General features: G+C 46.9%; 2 protein-coding genes across 3 annotated transcripts in view; one reads left to right on the top strand and one right to left on the bottom strand.

Moving 5' to 3' along the window:
• The window catches only part of LOC309548060 (charged multivesicular body protein 3), a 114,307-nt gene extending 113,415 nt beyond the window's left edge, over window positions 1-892 (bottom strand). Inside the window, exon 1 of one of the 2 annotated variants that reach the window (XM_082248029.1) lies at window positions 730-892. The gene's annotated coding sequence lies outside the window, so the exon portion shown is untranslated. The remainder of the gene's footprint in view (window positions 1-729) is intronic. The other variant, XM_082248027.1, reaches the window with a different exon arrangement.
• Window positions 893-8,297: 7,405 nt separating this feature from the next.
• RMND5A (required for meiotic nuclear division 5 homolog A) overlaps window positions 8,298-25,195 on the top strand; it is a 61,410-nt gene continuing 44,512 nt past the window's right edge. Inside the window, exons 1-2 of the mRNA XM_082243329.1 lie at window positions 8,298-8,651; window positions 22,082-22,224. Coding sequence (XP_082099455.1) covers window positions 8,510-8,651; window positions 22,082-22,224 — 285 coding nt within the window. The 5' untranslated portion in view covers window positions 8,298-8,509. The remainder of the gene's footprint in view (window positions 8,652-22,081; window positions 22,225-25,195) is intronic.

Below are 25,195 nucleotides of genomic sequence, written 5' to 3'. Positions count from 1 at the left end.
AGGGACAGGAAACAGCGATTGGGGGGGGGGAAGAGTCGCAGGGACAGGAAACAGCGATTGGGGGGGGGGGGAAGAGTCGCAGGGACAGGAGACAACGATTGGGGGGGGGGGGAAGAGTCGCAGGGACAGGAGACAGCGATGGGGGGGGGGAAGTCGCAGGGACAGGGGTACACTGACAGGGGGGGGGAGAGTCCCAGGGGTAAGAGGGCAGCGATGGGGGTATCAGTGGGTAAAGGGGACAGAGGATACTGATGAGGGGAATCAGGGACTGGGGACGAGAGGGTCAGAGGGACTGTAAAAATCAATGGGGGAGGACACAGGACAGTGATGGGGGTCAGAGGGGAAGTGACGGGGGGAGGGGGAATCTCTCTAATGGGGTGACAGACATTATTAATGGAAGTGTTAGACCCTCTGGCAGGTTTGTATTGCTGTATGTGTCTCTGTGGCTCCTGGTGTCACTCCTTGTCCTGGTGTCACTGGGACTCTCAGTAGAGGGGAATTCTCCTGATGAAGCCCCAGCAGTACACACCAGGCTGAGGCTCAGGTCTCTCCGGCCGGGGCTGAGCCCTCACACTGTGCATTCCATGTCCCTGGAAGTCGGGGCCCCGCTGGCACCTATCAGGAGGGGAGCAGGACTTGTCACGTGACACTGACTCCCGCTACAGGACTCCTCCAGGACCCCCGCCACAAAGCACGGTATGCGCCCCCCACCTCCTCCCCTCCCCCTACCTGATCGGTGCCAGGAGAGGTGGCTCAGGCGCTGCCCTGCGGGACTTCCCGCTCCATCCCCGCCACTCCGAGCTGTCACCGCTGCGGCTGTTTACCGATCAGCTGAGCAACAAGACATCAGTGACGTCAGCGCGACCTCCGACCCCGGCCCTGTGTGTATGTGCGAGCGAGGGGGCGGGGACACACCATAGAGTTCTGGGTGCTGGGAGAGATGGGAAAGGAGGGAGCATAGAGAGAAGGGGAGACGGCTAGAGCGGGCAGCCAGATGAGCTGGCTGGAGTGCTGGTGACAAGCGCCAGCGTGTTTTTTTTGTTATTATTAGTATTGTGTAATGGCAACAGCAGACAATAGTATAAAATGACAATGAAAAATATAATAATAATATTATTAAAAATAATAAAACGAAAATCCCCAAACAGCAATAATAATGCAGCAAATGGAACATAGTTTCTAAAACCTCATATAAGATTTAATGTATGAATGTCATTTGAGAAAATTATTTATTCGTTTCAAGTCTTCAGCTTTCATTAAAATAATACCTGGCGATCCTACCATCACAGGTCCTCATTCAGGCATTTCCTGTTACAGGGTGACAACAGAATTCGTGCTCCTGTGTTGTCACCCCAATATCGATACCCCCATTGCACACATTTCTGGATTGGGCTTAAAGTGGAACTTTAGTCTCAAAATTTAGTCCTGCTAGATCGCTTCCGGCTGGTCCCTTTTTCAGTTATAGCTATGGAAAACATTAAAAATAAGTGTGTAAAATCCAGTAATACGCTGTCTCACCCTACTCTGCACATGCTCAGCTGTGTTCCATTTTTAGACACTGCCAAGTTTGTAGAGGCCAATCTTCTGACATACTTAAAGCAAAATGAAACCCTCCTATCTTTACAGCCAATGAAGCGGCTTCTGTTTGATCTGCAACTTCCATGGTGCTCCACATGTAATCAGTTATGACACCAGCCCTTTAAAGGTTCAACAGTTTGGTTGAGAACCCAAGCAAATGTGACATCAACCCTGGCATTCCAAGAATGTAACTATTTTTTTTTTAAACCGTTAAAGTGGAATTTTATTCAGAAGTCCTGCTAGATGACTTCCGGCTGGTCCCTTTTGCAGGTATTATCTATGCAAAACATTAAAAATAAGTTCTTATACTGTTTAAAATCCAGCAATACACTGTCTCACCCTGCTCTGCACATGCTCAGTTGCTCTTTTTAGGCATTTTTAACCTCTACTGAGTTTGTAGAGGCCGATCTGCTGACACCCTTGAAGCAGAATTAAACTCTCCTATCCTTTACAGACATGGACGCTGCTTCTGTTTAACTACCTCCCACCCGGCCATAGTACATATACGGCCGGGCGGGAGTCTCGTCCTTCTGAATGGACGTTCCGGAACGTCCTTCAGAAGGAGAGAGATCGCGCTGCCGCGGGCACGCGCAGCGGCGCGATCTCGATGTGCCTGTGTCCCTCGGACACAGAGCGACATCATTCGGCAGGAGGGCCCTGTGATTGGCCCTCCTGATCACATGACGGCTGTGTCCAATCACAGCCGTCATGTAATGTAAATAGAGCCGTTGTAACGGCTTCGATCTCTTCTCCTCCTGACAGATCCTGTCAGTGAGGAGAAGATCAGAGGATTGGTGCTGCTGCGGGGGTGATCAGTGAGTATTTCTAATTACTCACTGATCACAGGGGGGGTCTGTGCTGGTAATCAGAACATTGATTACCAGTGCAGCCCTGGGGGGGGAGGGGTGCCACTAAGCCACCAGGGATGCCCACCCATGACCACCAGGGATGCCCACTATGGCCACCAGGGATGGCAAGCAGGGCTCAGAGAGCCCCCCAGTGCCCTCCCTATCAGTGTTGCCCACCAATGGCATCTATCAGTGCTGCCCACCAGTGCCATTATTGCCATCTATCAGTGCCGCCCACCAGTGCCCATTATTGCCCATCAGTGCTGCCTATCAGTGCCCATCAGTGCCCCCCATCAGTGCCGATCAGTGCCACCCATCAGTGCCGATCAGTGCCGATCATTGCCGCCCAACAGTGCCACTATCAGTGCCCATCAGTGCCCATCAGTGCCACCAATCAGTGCCCATCAGTGCTGCCTATCACTGCCCATCAGCGCTGCCTATCAGTGCCCACCAATGCTGCATATCAGTGCTATCTATCAGTGCCACATATCAGTGCCCATCAGTGCTGCATATCAGTGCTACCTATCAGTGCCCATCAGTGCTGCATATCAGTGCCACCCCATCAGTGCCACCCCATCAGTGTCTCCTCATCAGTGCCTGTCAGTGCGGCATCATCAGTGCTCATCAGTGCAGGAAAAAACATATCTATTTACAAAATTTTATAACCTAAACAAAAAAACTTTTTTTTTTTTTCAAACTTTTCAGTCTTTTTTTATTTGTGCACCAAAAAAGAAAAAACCTGACGGTGATCAAATACCACCAAAAGAAAGCTCTATTTGTGGGGAAAAAATGACACAAATTTGGTTTAGGTACAGTGTTGCATGACCGCGCAATTGTCATTCAAATTGCAACAGCGCTAAAAGCTGAAAATTGGTCTGGGAAGGAAGGGGGTTTAAGTGCCCTGTATTGAGGTGGTTAAACTGCAACTGCCGTGGGGCTGCACATGTGATCAGTTATGACAATAGACATTTCATGGTTTGACAGTTTGGTTGAGGACACAAGCAAATGTGACAGTTAGCAATCCCAGCATTCCAGGAGCGTAACTGTTTTTTGGAACTGTTAAATTAATGGGTTTAGTTCCACTTTATGATTTACTGATGTTTGGGGGCTCTGGGCTTCAGCAAAATGGCAGCCTCCAGCAAGAAGTAAGTTGTTGTCCTTGTTTATGATTTCTTCATGCATCTTTTCCTTATTAATGTTTATACAAGTTTCTTTATTGTACTGCTGCATCTTTCAATAAACTTTTATTGTGTAAAAAAACAAAAACAAAAAAAAACGTTGTTATGGGTAAAGTTCTTTAAATTGATGGGCTTAGTTTTTCTTTATAATTTACTGCTGTTCAGGGGCTCTTGGCTTCAGCAAAATACGTAGCAGCCTCCAGCAGGAAGAAGCAGGAGCAATGCTGGAGGCAATTTACAACACACACTCATTTTGGTAGCATAATTATTAATGTGGAATGTATGTCCCCAGCTAAAGAACAGTTATTTTTTATCAAGTTGTTATGGGTAAAGTCCAGCTTCAGAGCAAACTAAACCCATCAACTTGGTTTAAAAACAGTTATCATTTGTGGAATGCCAGGAATGATAACTGTCGTATTTGCTTGTACTCCCAACCAAACTGTCAAACCCTCAAATGTCTGGTTTTATAACTGATCACATGTGCAGCAATATGGCAGTTACAGATCAAACAGAGGCTTCAGATGGCAGCTTCCATGGCTGAAACAGTATTGGGTGCTGTCAGCTGGAGACTGGAAGCATCACAGATCTGTTTACATAACTGCCAGCACACCGTGCATCTTTAAATAGCAACCAAACGTTTTAATTAACCACTTAAGCCCCGGAGGATTTGGCTGCTAAACGACCAGAGGGTATTTTGCGATTCGGCACTGCGTGACTTTAACGGACAATTGCGCGGTCGTGCGACGCTGTACCTAAACGAATTTGGCGTCCTTTTTTTCCCACAAACAGAGCTTTCTTTTGGCGGTATTTGATCACCTGTGCGATTTTTTGATCACGCGCTATAAACAAAAAAAGAGCGTAAATTTTGCAAAAATAGCAATATTTTTCCCTTTTTTTTATATGAAATTCCCCCCAAAAAAAATGTAAAAATCAAAATTTTTTAATATTTTCGGCCAATTTGTTTTATGCTACCTATGTTTGGTAAAAAAAATCGCAAAAAGCGTATTTTGATTGGTTTGCGCAAAAGTTATTGCGTTTACTAACAAAGGGAAAGATTTTTGTCATTTTTGTTGTTTTTTTTTTTTAACGCGTAATGGCGGCGATCTGCGATTTTTTTTGCGGTACTGCGACATTGCGGCGGAAAGATCGGACCCTTGACTGACATTTTTGACACTTTTGGGGTTACCAGTGACATTTCTACAGTAATCAGTGCTATATATATGCACTGTTACTGTAAAAATACACTGGTAGTGAAGGGGTTAACTTTATTTGAGAGGGAGGGGCTGTGTGTGTCCCTAGGGGCGTGATTCTAACTGTGATTGGCTGTGGCTTCAACTGTATGCAGAGTGATCAATGGATCTACATAGTAGATCCATGTGATCAGCTCTCATACAGAGAGGAGAATGACAGGCAGCTTGTTTACACAAGCTGCCTGACTTTCTCCCTCTCCCCCGCCGATCGCAGAGTGGCCGGCGGCGATCGGGTCCGCCGGTCACACGCGCGGGGGGGTCCGTGACCACGCGGGAGCGGGAGCGCGCCTCCGGCGGCGCGCGCTCGCTCCCTAAACCCTCACAGGCGAGCGACGTAGACCTACGTCACTTTGCCTGTGAGGGGCTGACCGCCGCCGTAGATAGTCGTGCGGCGGTCGGCAAGTGGTTAAGAATGATTACATTGTGGTGGAAAAGTATATTTTGATTGGTGGATGGCACTTTAAATATCTCTGAACTACTGTATGCTGTTATCACATGCCTGATGAAGGGGTCCTGCGGAGCCCCGAAATGTTGCACTCTTCCACTGCGATGGGATCATTCTTGAAGAAAACATTTGTAGGTCACTCTACTAACGGCTCTGGTGTCTTCCGGGATGGATACCAGGAAGTCATGAAGTAGTTTTCTATGGAGGAATACAGAGACTGAGCATGTTCTACTGGTTTAAAGTGATTGTAAAGTCTCGTTTTTTTTTCAAAAAAATAAAAAACATGTTATACTTACCTTCTCTGTGCAGTTGGTTTTGCACAGAGTGGCCAAGATCCCTCTCTTCTCCGCTCCTGGCCCCTCCCTCCTATTGAGTGCCCTCACAGCAAGCAGCTAATAGCTATTACTATGTGAGCCTTCACTTCCCTGTCAGAGGAGAGACCCGCATGACAGGGAAGTGAAGACTCACATAGTTATAGTTATTAGCGGCCGCTCCCCCCGCCCGGAGTGTCAGTTCATTCATGGACATCGTGCCGCTGACAGGGAAGTGAAGTGAAGCGCTCACATAGTTACAGCTATTAGCAGCCGCTCGCCCGCCCTCCCGCCCGGTGTGTCAGTTCCTTCATGGACAGATCGTAGTAGTAGTGACATCACTGGGAGGCTGCCGGCCGGCCGTGACACCGTGACCGGAGGAGCTGAGTGAGTAGGAGAGGGACGCAGAGGAGGGGGGGGGTGGGGGGGCGGGGGTTAGGGGAGCTGGGGCGAGCTTACCATTGGTATTAGCAATATGCAGCATGAGGGGGTTAATATATTGTCACTGCTGGTCACTGCTGCATTAGTGACCAACCAGTGGCAGTTAATTAACCCCTTTGTGCTGCATTAGTGCTACCAGTATCAGTGTTAATTAATTAACACTGGTTGCACTAATGCAGCACAAAGGGGTTAATTAACTGCCACTGGTTGGTCACTAATGCATCAGTGACCAGCAGTGGCAATACATTAACCCCCTCATGCTGCATAATACTAATACCATTGGTAATTAAATTAACCACTTGCCAACCCATCACAGTACATATACTGTGACAGGGTGGCAGCGACAGGGGTACGTCATTGCCTGTTTTTGGTGTATGCCCCTGTTCTATCTAATTTAAAATTATTTGGGGGAAAAAAGTAATTTTCGGTTTCGGTTTTCGGCCAAGGGCATCCTGCATTTTCGGTTTCGGCCCAAAATTTTCATTTCGGTGCATCCCTATTAGATATAGTAATTGTTCCCTGAGACCAAAGGGTATTTCAACGGTTCCTCCGTGTTAAAAAGGTTGACAAATGCGGGACTAAAACATCCATGATTTTACACCATTGGGAGCACTTCCCATGTTTTGGTTTTTACAGGCATGCAGTTATGGTTCCATCAAAGTAGTGTGAAGGAACTCTGTGCATTATCAAGCCCTAATCATATGGCCTATGTGGCCATTTAAAGCACATACCTCCCAACTTTCTGAGATAGGAATGAGGGACACCTATTAGCAAAAGTACGTAGACATAGGACACTCCCCCTGCCACGCCCACTTAAAGGAGAATTGGGCAAAAACAAATGATTGGTTAAAACCACAAGAGCTTTTTTTTATCACTACTATTCCTTTATATTGGCTTTTGGAGTTTACAAACGCAGTAATTTAGAAATTGGATAAAAGATTTAGCATTGAGAAACACTTTTGGATAGATAAGTAGTGCATTTTATATACAACTATATAGAACAGACCAAACTGAGGGACAAATGAGGAGGAAGGAGGGACAGAGGGACTTTGTTCCAAATGAGGGACAGTTCCTTGAAATATGGGAGATTTGGGAGCAATGTAAGCATAGCGGATGTTTCTTCTCTAAAACATTGTTGGATCCATTGGTTAGAGGAACCTGGAGGAGTTCTGTGTGCTTCCTGGAATATTTATTTATACCAGCTTATATGACCACTGTGAGCAGAGACGGTCATTATTCTGATAAACATCCTTGTAACCATAAGTGGTGGGATGATCATTTGCTTTGGTTCACAATTGATTTGATTGGATGTCCAAGCAAGCACTTGAATATTGTTTTTCTTTGTGGATGTTGAATCTTAAAATTTTGTCTCACTCAATTGTATCACACTTTTCATTTTATGACATTTGCACCTTATTATTATTATACAGGATATATATATAGTGCCAAAAGTTTGCACAGAACTGTACAATATAAAGGGTGACAGACTGTCACTGACAGTATACAGTACAGTTCAATACAGAAGGAATAGGAGGCCCTGTTCATGGGGGGAGGTGGTACAAAAGGTAACAGATGAGGGAGATGATCGGATGGAGGTGGATGAAGCACAGTGTTTAGGTGGATGCAAGGTAGGCTTACTTTATAAAATTAGCTTTTCAAGATTGGTAATGGCAGACAGGGTAGAAATATACAATTACATTTTAGAAAATATTTTTTTAAATTATTTTGGGCCAATTTTCCTTGAAAATTATTAAAAATAAAAATCAGGTGTTATATATTACCATTTACCAAAAAATGAAAGCCCAATTTGTCCTGGAAAAAACAACCCAGAAGTACTAAGTAATAGTAGTACTAAGGCTTCAACAAAATGTCTTCCACATTGAAGACACAACTTTCTTCTGATCAACCCGTCTGATCACGCCTGTGACGTATCCTCCAGGCAGTTTCTGAAGCTCCGCCCAGCAACAACAGCCGAGACCCGGATGTAAAAAAAAACAACAACCCATAACGCAATCATGGGGGTTAGCGGCTTCTACGTCAGGACGTGGAATGTTCCATTATTTGTTCTTTGACATAGGGGTTACCGTCTGCTCGACAGTCAATTCTTTTATCCATAACGAACTAAAGAGCTCACTCCAGAACATATTCTAGATGGTTACATTCTAAATAAACCTTAGTAGGACGGAGATGTATGTGTGAGGGGATACATTAAATGAAGTTGTGCTAAATGCTGTAAGGCTCCCCCCTATGAGGCATAATGATGTGGTCCCGGTAAAACAGGTCAATGTTGCTCTCCGTTAAAAACAAAAACAAGCGCCGGTGAGAGAAGAGCGGAGCCGGGGGGCCCGTAGCTGAGGAAGGAGTAGGCGGCTGCCGTGTGGTTCTTGTCCGGGTTGTGTTGGCGGGGCTCGGGCCGGCCGTGTGTGAGGAAGAGGAGGCCGCTCCCTCCTCCGGGGACATGGAGCAATGTGTGACGGTGGAGCGGGAGCTGGACAAGGTGCTGCAGAAGTTCTCCGGATATGGACAGCACTGCGAGCGGAGCCTGGAGGAGCTCATCGACTACGCGGGCGGCCTCCGGAGGGAGATCATGCAGGCCTCGGGTAAGAGGGGGGAGGGGGGATACTGCTCACTAATCACCCCCCCATCCCTGTCACTGTCCCCCCCCCCCCCCAGCCTTGTCACTGTCCCACTTAGTCTCTGTCCCCCCCCCCCTATCCTTGTCACTGTCCCACTTAGTCTCTGCCCCCCCCCCCTATCCTTGTCACTGTCCCACTTAGTCTCTGTCCCCCCCCCATTCTTGTCTCTGTCCTCCCCCCCCCCCTATCCTCTGCCATTGTCACTCCCCCCCCCCTATCCTCTGCCATTGTCACTCCCCCCCCCCTATCCTCTGCCATTGTCACTCCCCCCCCCCTTATTCTCTGCGGCTGTCGCTCCCCCCCCCTTATCCTCTGCGGCTGTCGCTCCCCCCCCCTTATCCTCTGCGGCTGTCGCTCCCCCCCCCTTATCCTCTGCGGCTGTCGCTCCCCCCCCCTTATCCTCTGCGGCTGTCGCTCCCCCCCCCTTATCCTCTGCGGCTGTCGCTCCCCCCCCCTTATCCTCTGCGGCTGTCGCTCCCCCCCCCTTATCCTCTGCGGCTGTCGCTCCCCCCCCCTTATCCTCTGCGGCTGTCGCTCCCCCCCCCCTTATCCTCTGCGGCTGTCGCTCCCCCCCCCCTTATCCTCTGCGGCTGTCGCTCCCCCCCCCCTTATCCTCTGCGGCTGTCGCTCCCCCCCCCCTTATCCTCTGCGGCTGTCGCTCCCCCCCCCCTTATCCTCTGCGGCTGTCGCTCCCCCCCCTTATCCTCTGCCGCTGTCGCTCCCCCCCCTTATCCTCTGCCGCTGTCGCTCCCCCCCCCTTATCCTCTGCCGCTGTCGCTCCCCCCCCCTTATCCTCTGCCGCTGTCGCTCCCCCCCCCCCCTTATCCTCTGCCGCTGTCGCTCCCCCCCCTTATCCCCTGCGGCTCCCCCCTTCCCTCCCTTATCCTCTGCGGCTGTCGCTCCCCCCCTCCCTTATCCTCTGCTGCTGTCGCACTAATTTAACACAACTAGAGGATGATCCCTTCCGAGGCAGTCTCTGCCTACAGTTAGTTGGAAGCTGCTGTGGCCGTTTACCCGACGCGACTTCCTTCTTCCCCATCAAAAAAAAATTGTCAGGAGGCAGTGGGCCGCATTGCCTGGGGCTCTGGGCCGCATGCGGCCCCCGGGCTGCAGGTTGGACATGCCTGATCTAAAACTTTTTATCATAGGTGTATTTCAAATGACCGAGACAGAATATCAACCAAAAATCCAGAAAAAACACATAAAACAAATGTTGTGGTCGGCTAATTAATGATGATTAGAACCTGCAGGTATGGATAAGTCGGTGTGGTGTGCCGGAACCGACGTAGGGGGTAGGCCTGTAAATAAAAGAGGGCAAAAAGTAAGCGGTAAACACACTAATACTTGACACAACTCACGATACAAGATTCTTGAAGGCTAACCTTACCTCTATCCCCGGGTGAGGGGTGTATGCGTGGAAAATAGCTGATTCCCAACGCCCTGGTTATAATTATGTGCCCTGGCGTAATGGCACTAGAAGCAGTTGAAGCCGCCCCTGTTCTGAATGAATGTCCGGAATGCGAAGAGGGGTCCCAGCCTAACACAATGCACAACGAGCGTATGTAAAACATAAATTAAGTAGTGGTTAGGGGACTACCTGTCAGGGAGAATAGCGGAGAGCGGCCGGGAGAGTCCCGAGCTGGAAGATTCCAGGATTCCAATTAGGCACTAGTTAACCTTGGTCGGGTAGACGGGGATGCCAACGGATGGTATGTCTGCCCGGCCTTTGAACGTTGGAGTGAAAGGACAGCGGTCCTCTACCTACCTAACCTCTCGAGGAGGCACGAATGCCTAGCCGACCGGGTTGCAAAGGTGAAATCCCGGGACCAAGAGCCCATGGACTAATAAATGGAAGTTGATGACTAGGAAGTACGAGGTTCGAATGGTGACGTGTCCAGTACGCCAGAAGGTCCGGTATTCCCATCTAAGGGCAGCGCTTGATGTCTCGTGATGCTCTCCCTACCAAACCTACAATACCTTCTTCACTGGGCAACCCTGAGGAAAGGAGAAAGGCTTGGAGCAGATGACAAAGCGTGGATTGTACGCTAGACAAAGTAAAGTTTGCCCGTGTTATAGAGAAGTCTGAGCTAAAAGGTGGCAAAAACAGCGAACGCGACCATGGTGAACTGAACGACCGTGTAAGACAAGTTCAAATGAGAACCTAGGAAGATGGTCAAGGCTCTGGCGTGAGTCCTCCTGGTGTCCGCAGATACGGCCACCCGGGACAATTGTCACCGTGAGCCAAAAACCGGGCTAGCCCAGGAACAACTTGACGAACTTGGGGAACTTGAGAATATCGCCAAAGAGGAAGAACTGACCGGAGGCTGCCTCCCCGGTCAGCCAGCGAACCAGCCTCATGATGATCAAAGAAGATGAACGGCCCTACTAGATCTCGACTCGGCTGCCTAGTTGATACTAATACTTCACAGCCAACCTGTCCAGGATTGCCCCATGCGAAAGCCGGCGTTACTATCAGGTAAAACCCTAATAAGGCCGAAGTCTCACGAGAGGCGGATAAGTCAAGAGACCTAACCGGCCAACAAACACCTAAAGAAGAGTTAATGAGTGCTGCCAACCCGGCAACGGCGGCTGCGTCCGTCCAGACGTAGAGGGTACGCCAAATGTGGAGGATCGGGCGGATCCCGGTGGGATGAACATGGAGACCCCATGCTGGTGTACCAGGAATACCAAACACATAGCCAGGACTACCCTAGCCGGGGAATCTGAGCGTCCAAGGTTCATCTGGAAGGCCCGTTGATAAGCCCAACAGCCTAGAAATAAATGAACTACCTAGGGGAATAATGCGCGTAGCAGAATTCAAGGAACCAACCAGAATGAAGATCCTTACGAATAAGTTCCAACTAGTAGGAACTAAACTACTTCCTAGCGAAACGCCCGAGTTTGACCACGGGGAGACTAGACTGTGGCGTGGAACGAGTGTGACGCCTAAGAGGACTAGTCTAGTGGTGGGTACAGTAGTCTTGTCTAGTGACAGGGGGACGCCTAAGGTAGTGACGGTGCTACAGTGCCAAGGGATTGACAGGGTTGCAGTCGCTATGTGCGACCAACAGGAAATCATCCACGTGATGAAACATCGTGGGGCATCTAGAGAAAGAGGAGGAACCAGCAGGGAGTCTCAGCAAGTGTCGAAACTTCCCAGGCTACTCAAGGCCCCAAACGTGAGACTAACAGGAAGGAACATACTACTGCCCTTGACACCATGAACAAGGAAGGACGAATGGGTAGCAATTCAAGGCGTAGGGGTGACGGACTAACTGAGCCATGCGGCCCTACCTGCCTTCAAGTTGGCTTGGATGGCATGACCAGGGTGAAACGGTAAGGAGAGAATAGGCAGATAGAATGAGGGTAAATACAGGCTCGGGTTAGTGGACGAACGAAGAGCAGACAGATAATGACAAGATGTTTATTGGAATATGCGCTGGAGGCTACCCCAATAGAGTTTGGCGGCATAGCAGGCCCATGGATTTGGCATGGGCCCAAAGCATATGGAACAGATGTGCAGCAGACTGCAGGCACTAAAATTACAGGCACCTCCATAAGGGTTAAAGCACAACTGAGCCAAACAAATGACGGGACGACCAAGCCTGTCCCTTAGGCTACGTAGATCGGGTTTGCTAGCTCCCCCAGAGGAACCAGGAAAGGAGGGATCAGCCTCCGAGGGGCACAGGTCGGCAGTAGGAGAGGTGGAGGAGCAGACTGCCTAAGCCTGCGAAAAAATGCCTGAAAAATAGTTCTGAGCCCAAGAGGCTCCAGTGAGAACGGACGTAAAACTGGGCCAAGCTGCCACTGCTTGCTGATACAGATTGTGGAAGTCGAAGGACAAGAAAACCCCCGTACTGCCGCCTAAGTCAACCACCACGAGAAGTTAAACCTAATACCTTCCAGCATTGCAACGCACGGAGCACGCAATGTCCCTTTGGAATGCCGAAGGCTAGAACAAAATCTGGTATGGAAGCTTGTAGAGTCTTGGGTCTCCGGCCTTCATCATGATGGCCGAAACACCGTAACTGTACGCCCAGTTTCCTACATCAACTAGGGAGGCAGATAGTAAGGAAACCAGGTACACGTCCACCCCTCAAAAATGTCCTAGCGGAGTGCTGGGGGGACAATGTGCCGGGGAAAAGATTGGGGAACAGAAGGGAAGAAAGGCGAGGCTGGGGGCCTACTCCATCAGTTGTTAGGAGTGAGAGCCTGCAACGGCTTAGAGGGAAGTGGGACCATGTGGGATGGTCAGCGTTTCCAGTTTGGACAGTCTGACACTGTTGATTGTAGTGATCAGAAGATGGAGTCTAGCGTCCTTTAATGTCCGTCCGAGCCCCCCCCCCGAGAGCTGGTACCCAGTCCAGGAACCCCAGGATGTGCTGAGAGCTGTACACAGGAAACAGCCTCCTTGCCGTAGCTGAAAAGGGGGGCCCGTATGGCTAAAAACAGACGAAGTCCTGGGGATGGACCAGGGTCTTACAAGGGGCCTGGCGTGGAAGGTTCTCAGAATTCCCTGGGGGTACCAGTTCTCACAGGGGTGGTAGGCCTAGCGGGTGTGCCTGGAGGGGATGACCCTTCGCCTACGATGACTGCTTGAGACATGCTGAAAAGAGAAAATAACACACAAGAAAAAATTGGTTAAACAAACACCGTTGAGCTAAAACAGAAACTGGCTGGCTAACTAGTGCCGAGGCGAAAGCTGACTACCCCGTGACAGGTGAGGCCCTGCTAGTTGCCGAGCGGCAGATGAGAGGCTCTATCTATGATTTGGGCGTGGGGCACGAGCCACTAGCGTGGTGGCGGGGGGTTGGCCTCTCGGTGACTGGTAAAAGATTAACGTGTGGCCGTGACAGGTGAGGCCCTGACTATGACCCCAAGAGATGGGTGAATGCGAGGCACTAACTATGATTTGGCCCGAGGGCGAAAAAATCTCCGTGTTGAGATTGGGGTGTTGGCCTCGCGGGACCAGCTACCAGGGAGACTAAGGCCAGCGCCTAGCCCTAAATAGCCAGTTCTCTAACCCTATACGGGGGCTTGATGAAGGGGTAGTGCAACATACCAGCGAAGAAGTAGTAGTAGTACACACAGTAGCAGCATAGGTAGTGTCGTAGTATGAATGCGGTTGCGATAGTGTTAATAATCATGTAGTGTAGCAGCGTATGCCGTAGCACAGGCGGAAGAGCAGCGTTTAGTAGTGATGAAAAATAGCGTCTAGCAGTAAATAGGCAGAAATAGTATCAACAGTGAAGTAGCATGGCCGAGTAGCCGTGACCACAGTAGTGTCATGCGTAGCATGTATGGCAAGGCACACGTAAGGTAGTGGTATTGCCCGCACATCCGTAGGTGTAGGGCAGTAACGCGTGTGGTAGTAATTGAAGCCATGGTGTATACAATAACGGCATGGTAGTGTATCGGTATGCAGTCTAGTTGTGGTATTAAACAGTATAGTCGTGCAGTTGTAACCAGTGGAACACGGAAATGGGAGTGTGGCGGTACGTATGGCAACAGTCCAAGAGATAACAGTAGTTTAACAGTAACATAGCGGCAGTACCCATGGTATCAGAGTAGCAATCCCTATAGTAACAATATTCCCTTGAGGTAGCAATACTCATAGCAAAGTAGTATTAGCAGAGTAGCAGTGCCCCTAGTAACAACAGTATTAAGTAGCAGTACCCAAAGTAACAAAAAAGTATAAGAGTACCAACCCATAGCAAGTATAGCAGTAACAGTACCCCTAATCACCAATAGTATTAGAGTAGTACCCATGGTAACAAGTAGTGTCCATAGTAGAGTAACGGTACATATAGTAGAAATAGTAATAACAGCATAGAAGTACGCAGCCAGTGACAGTGGAAAAGACAGAGTGTAGTGAGAAGCAGGGCCGTGGCCTGACGCAGGCAAGGCAGAACAAGACCCCCCCCCCAGAAACCCTCGTATGCAGTAAGCCGTGGCCTGGAGCAGGCAAGGCAGACATCAAGCCCCCGCAGGAAACCCCCCCAGGAAACCCCTCTCAGCGGTACCTGCCACCCGGCGCGGCCGGATGGATGGACGGGCCGCCCGAGCGGAGGATGATGGTGCAGGAGGCTGGCAAGTTGGAGGCAGGCCGGAGGGGACCTGCGGCAGTGGCGTCAGCGGAGTCGGCGGTGCCAGCGAGGTCGGCGGTGTCAGCGGGAGTCGGCGGTGCCATCTGGAGTCGGCAGTGTCAGCGGGATTCGGCGGTGCCATCTGATGCCAGCGGGAGTCGGTGGTGTCAGCGGGAGCCGGCGGTGTCCGCTGCACCTCCCGCGGGGCCTGGGGGACCGGAAGTTCGGCTGTCCGGTGACAGCGTGTGACGCGGCAGGCGGGGAGGGGAGGAGCAGCGTCTTAAAGGCACGCTAGCTCCTCCCACAAATATAGGCCTGCGGCCTAACACTTATAAATTAAGTTGCAGTTCAGTGAGTAAAAGATGTATTTGATCCCCAAGCAAAACATGACTTAGTACTTGGTGGAGAAACCCTTGTTGGGAAGCACAGAGGTAAGACGTTTCTTGTAGTTGGTTTGCACACATCTCAGGAGGGATTTTGGTCCACTCTTCCTTACAGATCTTCTCTAAATCTCAAAAGTTTCTGGGCAAGTCGAAGTTTCAGCTCCCTCCATAAATATTCTGTAAGATTAGGGTCTGGAGACTGACTAGGCCACTCCATGACCTTAATGTTGTTCTTGAGCCACTCCTTTGTTGCCTTGGTGGTATGTTTTGGGTCCTTGTCATGCTGGAAGACCCATCCACGACCCATCTTTAGAGTTCTGGCTGAGGGAAGAAGGTTCTCATCCAAGACTTCACAATGCATGGCTCTGCCTATTGGCCCATCAATGCGGCAGTCAGTCTATACCTTTAGGAGCGAAACAGCCCCAAAGCACAACATGTTTCCATCTCCGTGCTGACTGTAGGGATGGTGTTCTTAGGATCATAGTCAGCATTTTTCTTCCTCCAAAATCTTGGATAAGAACCTTCTTCCCTCAGCCAGAACACTGAAGATGGGTGGTGGATGGGTCTTCCAGCATGACCATGACCCAAAACATACTGACAAGGCAACAAAGAAATGGCTCCATAAGGATCACATTAAGGTCATGGAGTGGCCTAGTCAGTCTCCAGACCTTAATCCTATAGAAAATTTATTGAGGGAGCTAAAATTTCAAGTTGCCAAAAGACAGCCAAGTAACCTTAAAGGGATTGTAAAGGCAGAAGGTGTTTTTTTTATTTTTTTTTTAAAGTTAAGGCATTCTGTGCCTTAAAATAAAAAAAAAAAACCTTCTGTGTCTCAGCCCCTCTAGTACTTACCTGAGCCCATCTTTATCCAGCGATGTTACAGGAGTGTCTCAGCTGCCCTCCTCGTTGGCTGAGACAGCAGCGTGGCGTGATTGGCTCCCGCTGCTGTCGATTTTAAATGTCATTCAGCCAATCGAGAGAGAGAGGTGGTGGGGCTGGGTCACGACTGCGAGTCTGAATGGACCCAGGGAGCTGTGACTTGGCTCGGGTGCCCCCATAGCTTGCTGTGGGGGCACTCGACAGGAGGGAGGGGCAAGGCATTGATGTGGATGAGAAGGCCAGGCTCACAGTCTGTTCTCTCATTCATCACAAAGATGAGGCCTGCTCGTCCAACATCAGTACCTGACCTCACGAATGTGCTTCTGGAAGAATGGTCAAACATTCCCATAGACACACTCCTAAACCTTGTGGACAGCCTTCCCAGAAGAGTTGAAGCTGTTATAGCTGCAAAGGGTGGGCCAACACAATATTCAACCCTACGGACTAAGACTGGGGTGCCATTAAAATTCACGTGTGTGGAAAGGCAGGCGTCCCAATACTTTTGGTAATAGTGTATGTATTACATATGGAACATAAGTGTGTTGGGGACATTTTACATCCTGGTGATGACCTTGTTACTGGGACATGAGGCAAGGAGAAATCTCTATAATGGGACCAATAACCCGCAAAAAAAAAAACGTATCAACACACGGCAATCTGATTTGTAAATTCTTATTTCGGTTTACCAGCAGACATGTAGTTAAATGGACTACCTGAGTGGCTATAAATTGAATGTTTGTTTAGGTAGGTCCTAACTTTACATGGTTGTGAGCAAATCTAATATAGATGTAGAAGTCCTAGGGCTGGGCGATAAAGCGATACCGATATGTATCGCGATAGTCAGGGGATCGATAGCAATACAAGACTTGGAACGATAAAACGAAAAGTCCGCTCCGACGGGTTTAAGCTTTAAAAATGGCGCCGACCGTCGCATACACGTCACTGCGCACGCGCCGCCGCCGCTCGGGAGAGGCCGGGAATAGCCGAAGTTACACGAGCGTCGGCGGCGCGTGCGCAATGACAATGACATTTTTAAAATGAAGGCGCCTCTGGAACAGGTAAGTGAAACAGCTTCACTACCTGCCATTATGCAGGGCTGCGGGCACGCTACAAGGGATGCAGTGCTGCGGGCATGGTCTACCTGTACCATGCCCACAGCACTGCATCTCCTGTAGTATGCCCACAACCCCGGATCCTCTTGTACCATGCCAGTGCCCTGCATTCTCCTGCACCATGCCAGTGCCCTGCATTCTCCTGTACCATGCCCGCCGCCCTGCATTCTCACCCTAGGGTCCTTATTTTAAATGGGTAATAAAAAATATCAATAATTATCGATATCGACCGATATGAAACACTGATATCGTGATACAGTTTTCAGCCATATCGCCCAGCCCTAAGAAGTCCAGCCTGAAGGAATAGATTTTTAATATGACCGTTGCTGTTTATCTATCATATATACTTGCATGCTGTAGTACAAATTGTTCTTTTTTTTTTTTTTTTTCTTTTCTTCTTAAATACAGTTTGGAAAACAAAACAAGAAAAAAAACAGCTGTAGAGACTTTTTTTTGCAAGTTCTTACACTAATGTTAGAATGCCTATTGTTACTGTAAATGTTTTCTAGTGTCAGAGCCTTCTAAACTCTTCATTCTATGTGAGACATTCATTGTTTCTGACCCGGTACGCCCCCAACAGCTGGTAATAGGCCACAGAACAATGACTTGGCCTCATGGTAAAGATATCTTTATCACCACGTTATTTCCTTTTTAGGTTGTTTGTTTGTAATGTTGGAAGTATTTGGCATAAACATACATTTTTAAGAAAAATACAAATCCTGAGATACAGCAGCAAAAAGGTAAAATCTGTTAGGAATCTAGGGGTCTGAAAGCTCAGGTACCGTCTATTCACAACCCTCACCTTCTCCAGGTCAGTGCTCTAAACCCAATACACAGTTCAATGTGAGCACCCTAAGCACTATTCAACTCCAATCCAGAAATGTTATATATTGGAGCTTAAAGAAATCATTAGGTGTGGTGGCTGCATTTAGGGTTTTTTTTTTTTTTTTTTTGCTTTTAACTGGTGATTTGGTCAATAACACTCCTCCCTGTATTAGAGTGCCCTCACTCTGGATGAAGGAGCACAGGGGCACTTTCCAAGGCAACATTGTCAGTCTGGGGGTGAGGGGGATGTTAGATGTCCTAGCAGATTTAGATACACTAAGAAGCCAAACTCCAGCTTACACTTTATAAACACTGATCATTGGAAGCACCCCTCTCAATGGTAAGTGGTTTGTCCTATCCCTCTAACTGATGCAATCGGCAAGAGTGCTTGTTCTTTTGGAAAGCAGCAAACTTACTGGCTGGATCACCAGATGAAAACAGGAGAAACAAAGACTAAAAAAAAAATGAATGCATCCAACACATCTAAGAATCGTTATGCTACAATATAATACGTTTTTGTGTTTTTTTTTTTCCGCTTGATATGACTGCAGAGGTACCTACATCTGACTTTGTAGGATGTGTAGTCAACTTGTGATGGACCAATAACAGGAACCAGGGAGGCAGTGTGCTTGCACTACAATAAGCCTTTTAGGCCAGATGTGTTTAAAAGAGAAGTTGGGCTTTCTTTTTCCTTTCTTTTTCAATAATCATAATTGCCTAGGTGGATACGGCAACGATCCAATGCTACTTCTTTCCCCTGCCGACTCTAAAACTAAGAACCGAGCGATTAAATATCGCTGATCGCTCAGTTCCTAGAACTGTCAATCCCTGCTTTCTGCTGTGCAACCCCCACCTTCACTGGAGCCTTGGGTTGGGAGCAGCCGGCTCAGGCTCTCAGCTGCACGATGAGAGGCTGAGCCGGTTGACTTTCCACGCATGTGGGAAGATCCCCACTTTATTGTTGCGCCATTGCCTGAGTCTGGACATAACTCTGTGATGTCAGCCGACAGCGGGCTTCAATCTGCTTAAAACTGGTCATAGGAGTGGAGAACGAACTGCACTCCTGTGATCTACAGAAGTACAGCCAAGCAAGCTCTGGATAGACTTAAGTTGCACAATATTTTGCATTGTCGTAAGGTAGTCCTTTAATTTTTAACATACTTGGACACACACACAGGCACACACGCACTTCCTGTTCTGTTGAAATTTTACTAAACAGGATTTGTTGTACCCCCCCCCCCCCCCAACTTCCTTTCCTGCTGACGTTTTACTGAACAGGAAGTGTTGCACAGTTGACAAGAAAAATCTTGGAAAAAGCTTTTTTTTGTTATTATTATTTTTTAACATTTCCTGTGCTTCCATTAGAGATTTTGTCCTTGCCTGCTTTCTTGTGAAACCACTGTCGGAGGACAAACAGGAAGTGAGGGGAAATCTTTATAGTGGATTTCTGAATAGCCGTAAAACTGGACAGGGGTTGTAATCCATCCTTAATTTACATAGTTGACTATTACTTTTTATTTGTCCACAACAATTCACTTAGTATGTCCTTTTTTTATTTGCATATGTGCACCAAAATGCATATCGCAGCTGGCGATCCTGCAGAAGTCCTTTATTACCACCCCTTTCCTCTTTCCATCTGACCACACAAGGTACTGAAGCAACATCCCTTCAGTATGGCCAGTTTGCTTCTCTGCCTTCTACTTGGAAGCAACAGGATGCTGTTCCTATGCACGACATTCCTATACTAATGTGTTTTTTTTTTTTTTTTAATGGTTTAACTTCTGTATGTATTTTACATTGTTTATGTAAATGAAAGGTTCATATACACTTCAGAAAAATAGGAATTATTGCGGGGCTTTAAACTTAAGCTGGCCGTAGATAGGTTGAATGTCAGCTGGGTTTCTGCTGGTTCTAACCATGTAATGGGCAGGCTGAATGTACCAAATTGATTGATCGATCGATTAACTTGGGTACAACCAGCCTGACTTTTTTTAAACAGAAAGTAGCATGCCGGGTTTTACTTGCAATTATCACTAGCGGCTGTTATAGCCACCAGCAATAATTACTGTGTTCTCCTGGCGGGGACGCCTTCCTCCACCCCCTGCCGGGAGAACACAATGACTACGCAGGAGGGATTTCCCTGTTAGCACTGCCTGTGTTGAGGAGGAATCAATCAAATTTCTTTCCTGCACCCCGTGGTTGCAGGAAAGCAATTCGCTCCGTCTGTGGCTGGATTAGTGAAGTGGACCTCTGATATTTTCCACTACTTCTTTGTTTTTTTTTGTTTTTTTAACTACTTACTTTCTATTTTTTTTTTTTCTCTCTCGGTTCTGTGGATTTCCATTTCAAAAGTTTATAAACTAGGAAAATACTATTTTGGAAATTGGGCAAAGTGCATAAAAAAATAAACAATTATTTTGCTAATCCATATGCAAAGACGTCATTGGACAGATCACTGACCGGCTTCTCAGTGAAGTGCAGTGGCTGTCTCCTGCCTCTAGCAAATATCTCCTATATTTAGACTGAACTGTCCTGTTGGGGACAGGGGTGGGGGAGGCTGCAGTCCAGAGCTGGCTGACAGGTTTCCTTGCACACTATTGTATGGTATGGAGTTTGTAGAAGAGCATACAACCTAGGAAAAAAACTGGAAATAAAATTACAAAAAAGTAAAGGAAAAGTATTTTTTCATCCTCCTGAGATGTTCTTTATCCTGCTCTGCATTACTGCTCAAAGAGACCATATTTAAGCCAGACATTATTATTATTATTATTATTATTATTATTAGGTGCATGACATTCACAGTTAACATTCATTATAATATAACCTATTTAGAAATATATAGGACAGTTGGCTCAAGTTTATTGTAAATTTAGCTTTTGATAAGCCCTTTGATGTTGATATATAGGTGGGTTGATTCTTTAATATTTTATGGTGGATTTACTGTTATTAACCTCTTCCCTACAGAGCCAATCCTGACATTCCTCCCCCCTACATGTTTCAAATCATACATTTTTTGCTAGAAAATTACTCAGAACTCCCAAACATATTATTTTTTATATATATATATATATATATATAAATCATACATGCTAGAGAATAAAATGGCGGTCGTTGCAATTAGTTAGGTCACACGGTATTTGCGCAGCAATTTTTCAAATGTATTTTTATTTAAAAACTATAAAATATTGTTACACCGAGTAAATAGATACCTAACATGTCACGCTTTAAAATTGCGCACACACGTGTGGAATGACACCAAACTTTGGTACTTAAAAATCTCCATAGGCGACACTTCTAAAACTTTTTGCTCTTTCTATCGCGTTTGCAGCAATACCTCACATGTGTGGTGTGAACTGCATTTTACATATGCAGGTGTGACCTATGTATGCGTTTGCTTCTGCGTGCGAGGGGACCGGGGCACTTTTATTTATTTTCATGCTGTCCATTTCATTATTTTTAATCGCTTTTATTCCTATTACAAGAAGTTTAAAAAAATCCCTTGTAATAGAAATAAGGCATGACAGGTCCTCTTTATGTAGACATCTGGAGTTAATAAGACCCCAGATATCTCCTCTAACCTGGAAAGCATGAGATAAAAAAAAAAAAAAAAACATTGATCTCTGCTTTCCAGAAAAAAAATGGCAGTGTTGACATCTGCCATAGCTGGAAGTGACTTCATGATGTCACTTCCGGCCTCCCAGGATCCTAGCCAGCTCTTTGGTAAACCTCCACCGGATTGGATCTCTGGCTTCCCGATCGCACAAGAGAGCCAGGATAGGCGCCGATGGGTGGCGGGGGTCTCCCCCCCCTGCTGCCTGTAAAATAAGCCGCTACAATGGCTTCTACTAGAGATCACTGGCTGAAGAGAAAGATATCTGGATGATGCCTGTAGCTGCACCCATCATCCAGATACCTCCGCTTCAAATCCAGGACGTCATATGACATCCTACAGGCGGGAAGTGGTTAAAGCCAAACAGGCTGTTGACTTTGCAATAGAACTTCCTCAGAGCGTAGTGAATGTAGTGAAAAGTCACTTTCCAAAGTATACTCCTATGAGGAAAATGTTTCCTATTATGGTGTTCCTAATGTGCTGGCACCTTCTTTTCTAGATCAAGATGGTGAATTATCGGGGACATTATCGCTGGTGTTAACACAGTGTTGTAAAAGGATAAAGGACACTGTGCAGAAGCTGGCCTCCGACCACAAAGACATCCACAGCAGTGTGTCCAGAGTGGGGAAGGCGATTGATAAGGTATATATTTATATATACATATTTTTTTGCTTTATCTGTTGTCTGTATAAAGCCTAATGCCATGTTTTAGTGAACCTAAATTGTTTGGACCAAGCTGGTTCCTTCACTAATCAGTGAGGATGTTAAAGTGGTTGTAAAGAATTAAGGTTTTTCACCTAATGCATTCTTTGTATTAAGGTGAAAATAAAACCTTCTGTGCCCCCCCCCCCCCCATCCTTTTTTCTTACCTGAGCCTAATTTGATCCAGCCATGTGCGCGAGCGCAGCGGGGCTCCAGCCACTGTTGCTCACCTTATTGGACAGATTAATACAGTATCTCCCAAAAGTAAGTACACCCTCACATTTTTGTAAATATTTTATTATATCTTTTCATGTGACAACACTTTGCTACAATGTAAAGTAGTGAGTGTACAGCCTGTATAACAGTGTAAATTTGCTGTCCCCTCAAAATAACTCAACACACAGCCATTAATGTCTAAACCACTGGCAACAAAAGTGAGTACACCCCTTAGTGGAAATGTCCAAATTGGGCCATAGTGTCAATATTTTGTGTGGCCACTATTTATTTCCAGCACTGCCTTAACTGTCTTGGGCATGGAGATCACCAGCGCTTCACAGGTTGCCACTGGAGTCCTCTTCCACTCCTCTATGATGACATCACGAAGCTGGTGGATGTTAGACCTTGCACTCCTCCACCTTCCGTTTGCCAGTCTATCACCTTTACCCTCAGCTTTTTAGCAAGGCAGTGGTCATCTTGGAGGTATGTTTGGGGTTATGTTGGAATACTGCCCTGTGGCCCAGTCTCCAAATCAGGCTCTGCATCAGTATGTCACAGTACATGTTGGCATTTGGGGTTCCCTCAATGAACAGTAGCTTCCCAATGCCCGCAGCCTTCATGCAGCCCTACATCATGACACTCCCACCTTCATGCTTGACTGTAGGCAAGGCACACTTGTCTTTGTACTCCTCACCTGGTTGCCGCCACAGACGCTTGACACCATCTGAACCAAATAAGTTTATCTTGGTCTCATCAGACCACAGGACATGGTTCCAGTAATCCATGTCCTTAGTCTGCTTGTCTTCAGCAAACGGTTTGCGGGCTTCCTTGTGCATCATCTTTAGAAGAGGCTTCTTTCTGGGACAACAGCCATGCAGACAAATTTGATGCGGTGTATGGTCCGAACACTGACAGTCTGACCCCCCCCCCCCCCTTCAGCCTCTGCAGCAATGCTAACAGCACTCATACGTCTATTTCCCAAAGACAACCCCTGGATTTGACGCTGAGCATGTGCACTCAACTACTTTGGTCGACCATGGCGAGGCCTGTTCTGAAGGAACCTGTCCTGTTAAACCGCTGTATGGTCTTGGCCACCGTGCTGCAGCTCAGTTTCAGGTTCTTGGCAATCTTCTTATAGCCAAGGCCATCTTTATGTAGAGCAACAATTCTTTTCAGATCCTCAGAGTTCTTTGCCATGAGGTGCCATGTTAAACTTCCAGTGACCAGTATGAAAGAGTGAGAGCAATAACACCAAATTTAACACACCTGCTCCCCATTCACACCTGGGACCTTGTAACACTAACGAGTTGACACCAGGGAGGGAAAATGGCTAATTGCGCCCAATTTGGACATTTTCACTTAGGGGTGTACTCACTTTTTTTTGCCAGCGGTTTAGACATTAATGGCTGTGTGTTGTCATTTTGAGGGGACATTACAATTTTTTTATACAATCTGTACACTTACTACTTTACATTGTAGCAAAGTGTCATTTCTTCAGTGTTGTCACATGAAAAGATATAATAAAATATTTACAAAAATGTGAGGGGTGTACTTAGTTTTGTGAGATACTGTAGCTGCTTGACACGGGAGCAGGGGGTGGGGCCAAGTCCCACTGTCTGTGTCAATGAACGCAGCAGCAGGGCTTTGGAGTGAGCCGGTCCAGGGACCCAAATGGAAAGCCACTTTCCGTGGGTAAACTGATGTAGAGGAGGGGCTTGGGGCGCCCGTGGAGGACCCCAGAATAAGAAGATTGGGGCTGCTCTGTGCAAAATCAGCAGAGCAGGGAAGTATAGGTGTATTTGTTGTTGTTGTGTTTTTTTTTTTTTTTTTATTATTATTTAATGATTACAACCACTTTAACCTGCACTCTGTCAGAATTCAGTACCACATGGGGGCTGCTGTAACTTCAATACCAGAATGCAAGGTCTTAAAGAAAAGTTATACAACTAAAAGCTGCACTGTCCCTTTTTAATGAAAAGTGCCCAAGTGCTACTAAACATATACAAGATTCATGTAAAAATGTTATACATCAAAATTAATTTTACAGTTGTGCATCAAATGCATATAAGACAGTTGTGCACCATTATAAACCACACCTAAAAAGTGCTCTAATGCAGCTAAATCATAATGCATATATAAGGTGCAAACAATTCATAAATTCTACATAAATGTGCTGTCATGCATAGATCATAAGAAGTGCTGGTGTGCTTTTCCTTTTAAATGAATAAAAAGGTCCACCAAAGTTCATACACTCCAAATACTTTACTCAAAGTCCACCGCTGTGCATCCACCACTGCCAGGACTAGCCAAATGCAACAACCTCCAGATCATAAGAGGTTAAAATAGCAGGTGTACCTGAGTAAAGTATCACAGCACCAGATTATTTGGAAAGTATGAGCTTTGGTGGATCTTTTTATTAATTTAAAGTGATTGTAAAGTCTGTTTTTTTTTTTTTTTTTCTTTTAACCACTTTACCACCGGAGGACTTTGCTGTCCTACGTCCAGGACACTTTTTGCCTTTCGGCACTGTGCGACTTTAACTGACAATTGCGCGGTTGTGCGATGCCGTACCCAAACAAATTTTTCTTCCTTTTTTTCCCATAAACAGAGCTTTCTTTTGGTGGTATTTGATCACCTGTGCGATTTTTACTTTTTGCGCTATAAACAAAAAAAGAGCGTACATTTTGAAAAAATA

The sequence above is a fragment of the Pelophylax lessonae genome, assembly GCF_965119305.1.
Source record: "Pelophylax lessonae genome assembly, chromosome: 1".
NCBI classification, from domain to species: Eukaryota; Metazoa; Chordata; class Amphibia; order Anura; family Ranidae; genus Pelophylax; species Pelophylax lessonae.
Note: the sequence above shows the minus strand (reverse complement) of the source record. Positions and strands in the feature narration are given on the sequence as shown.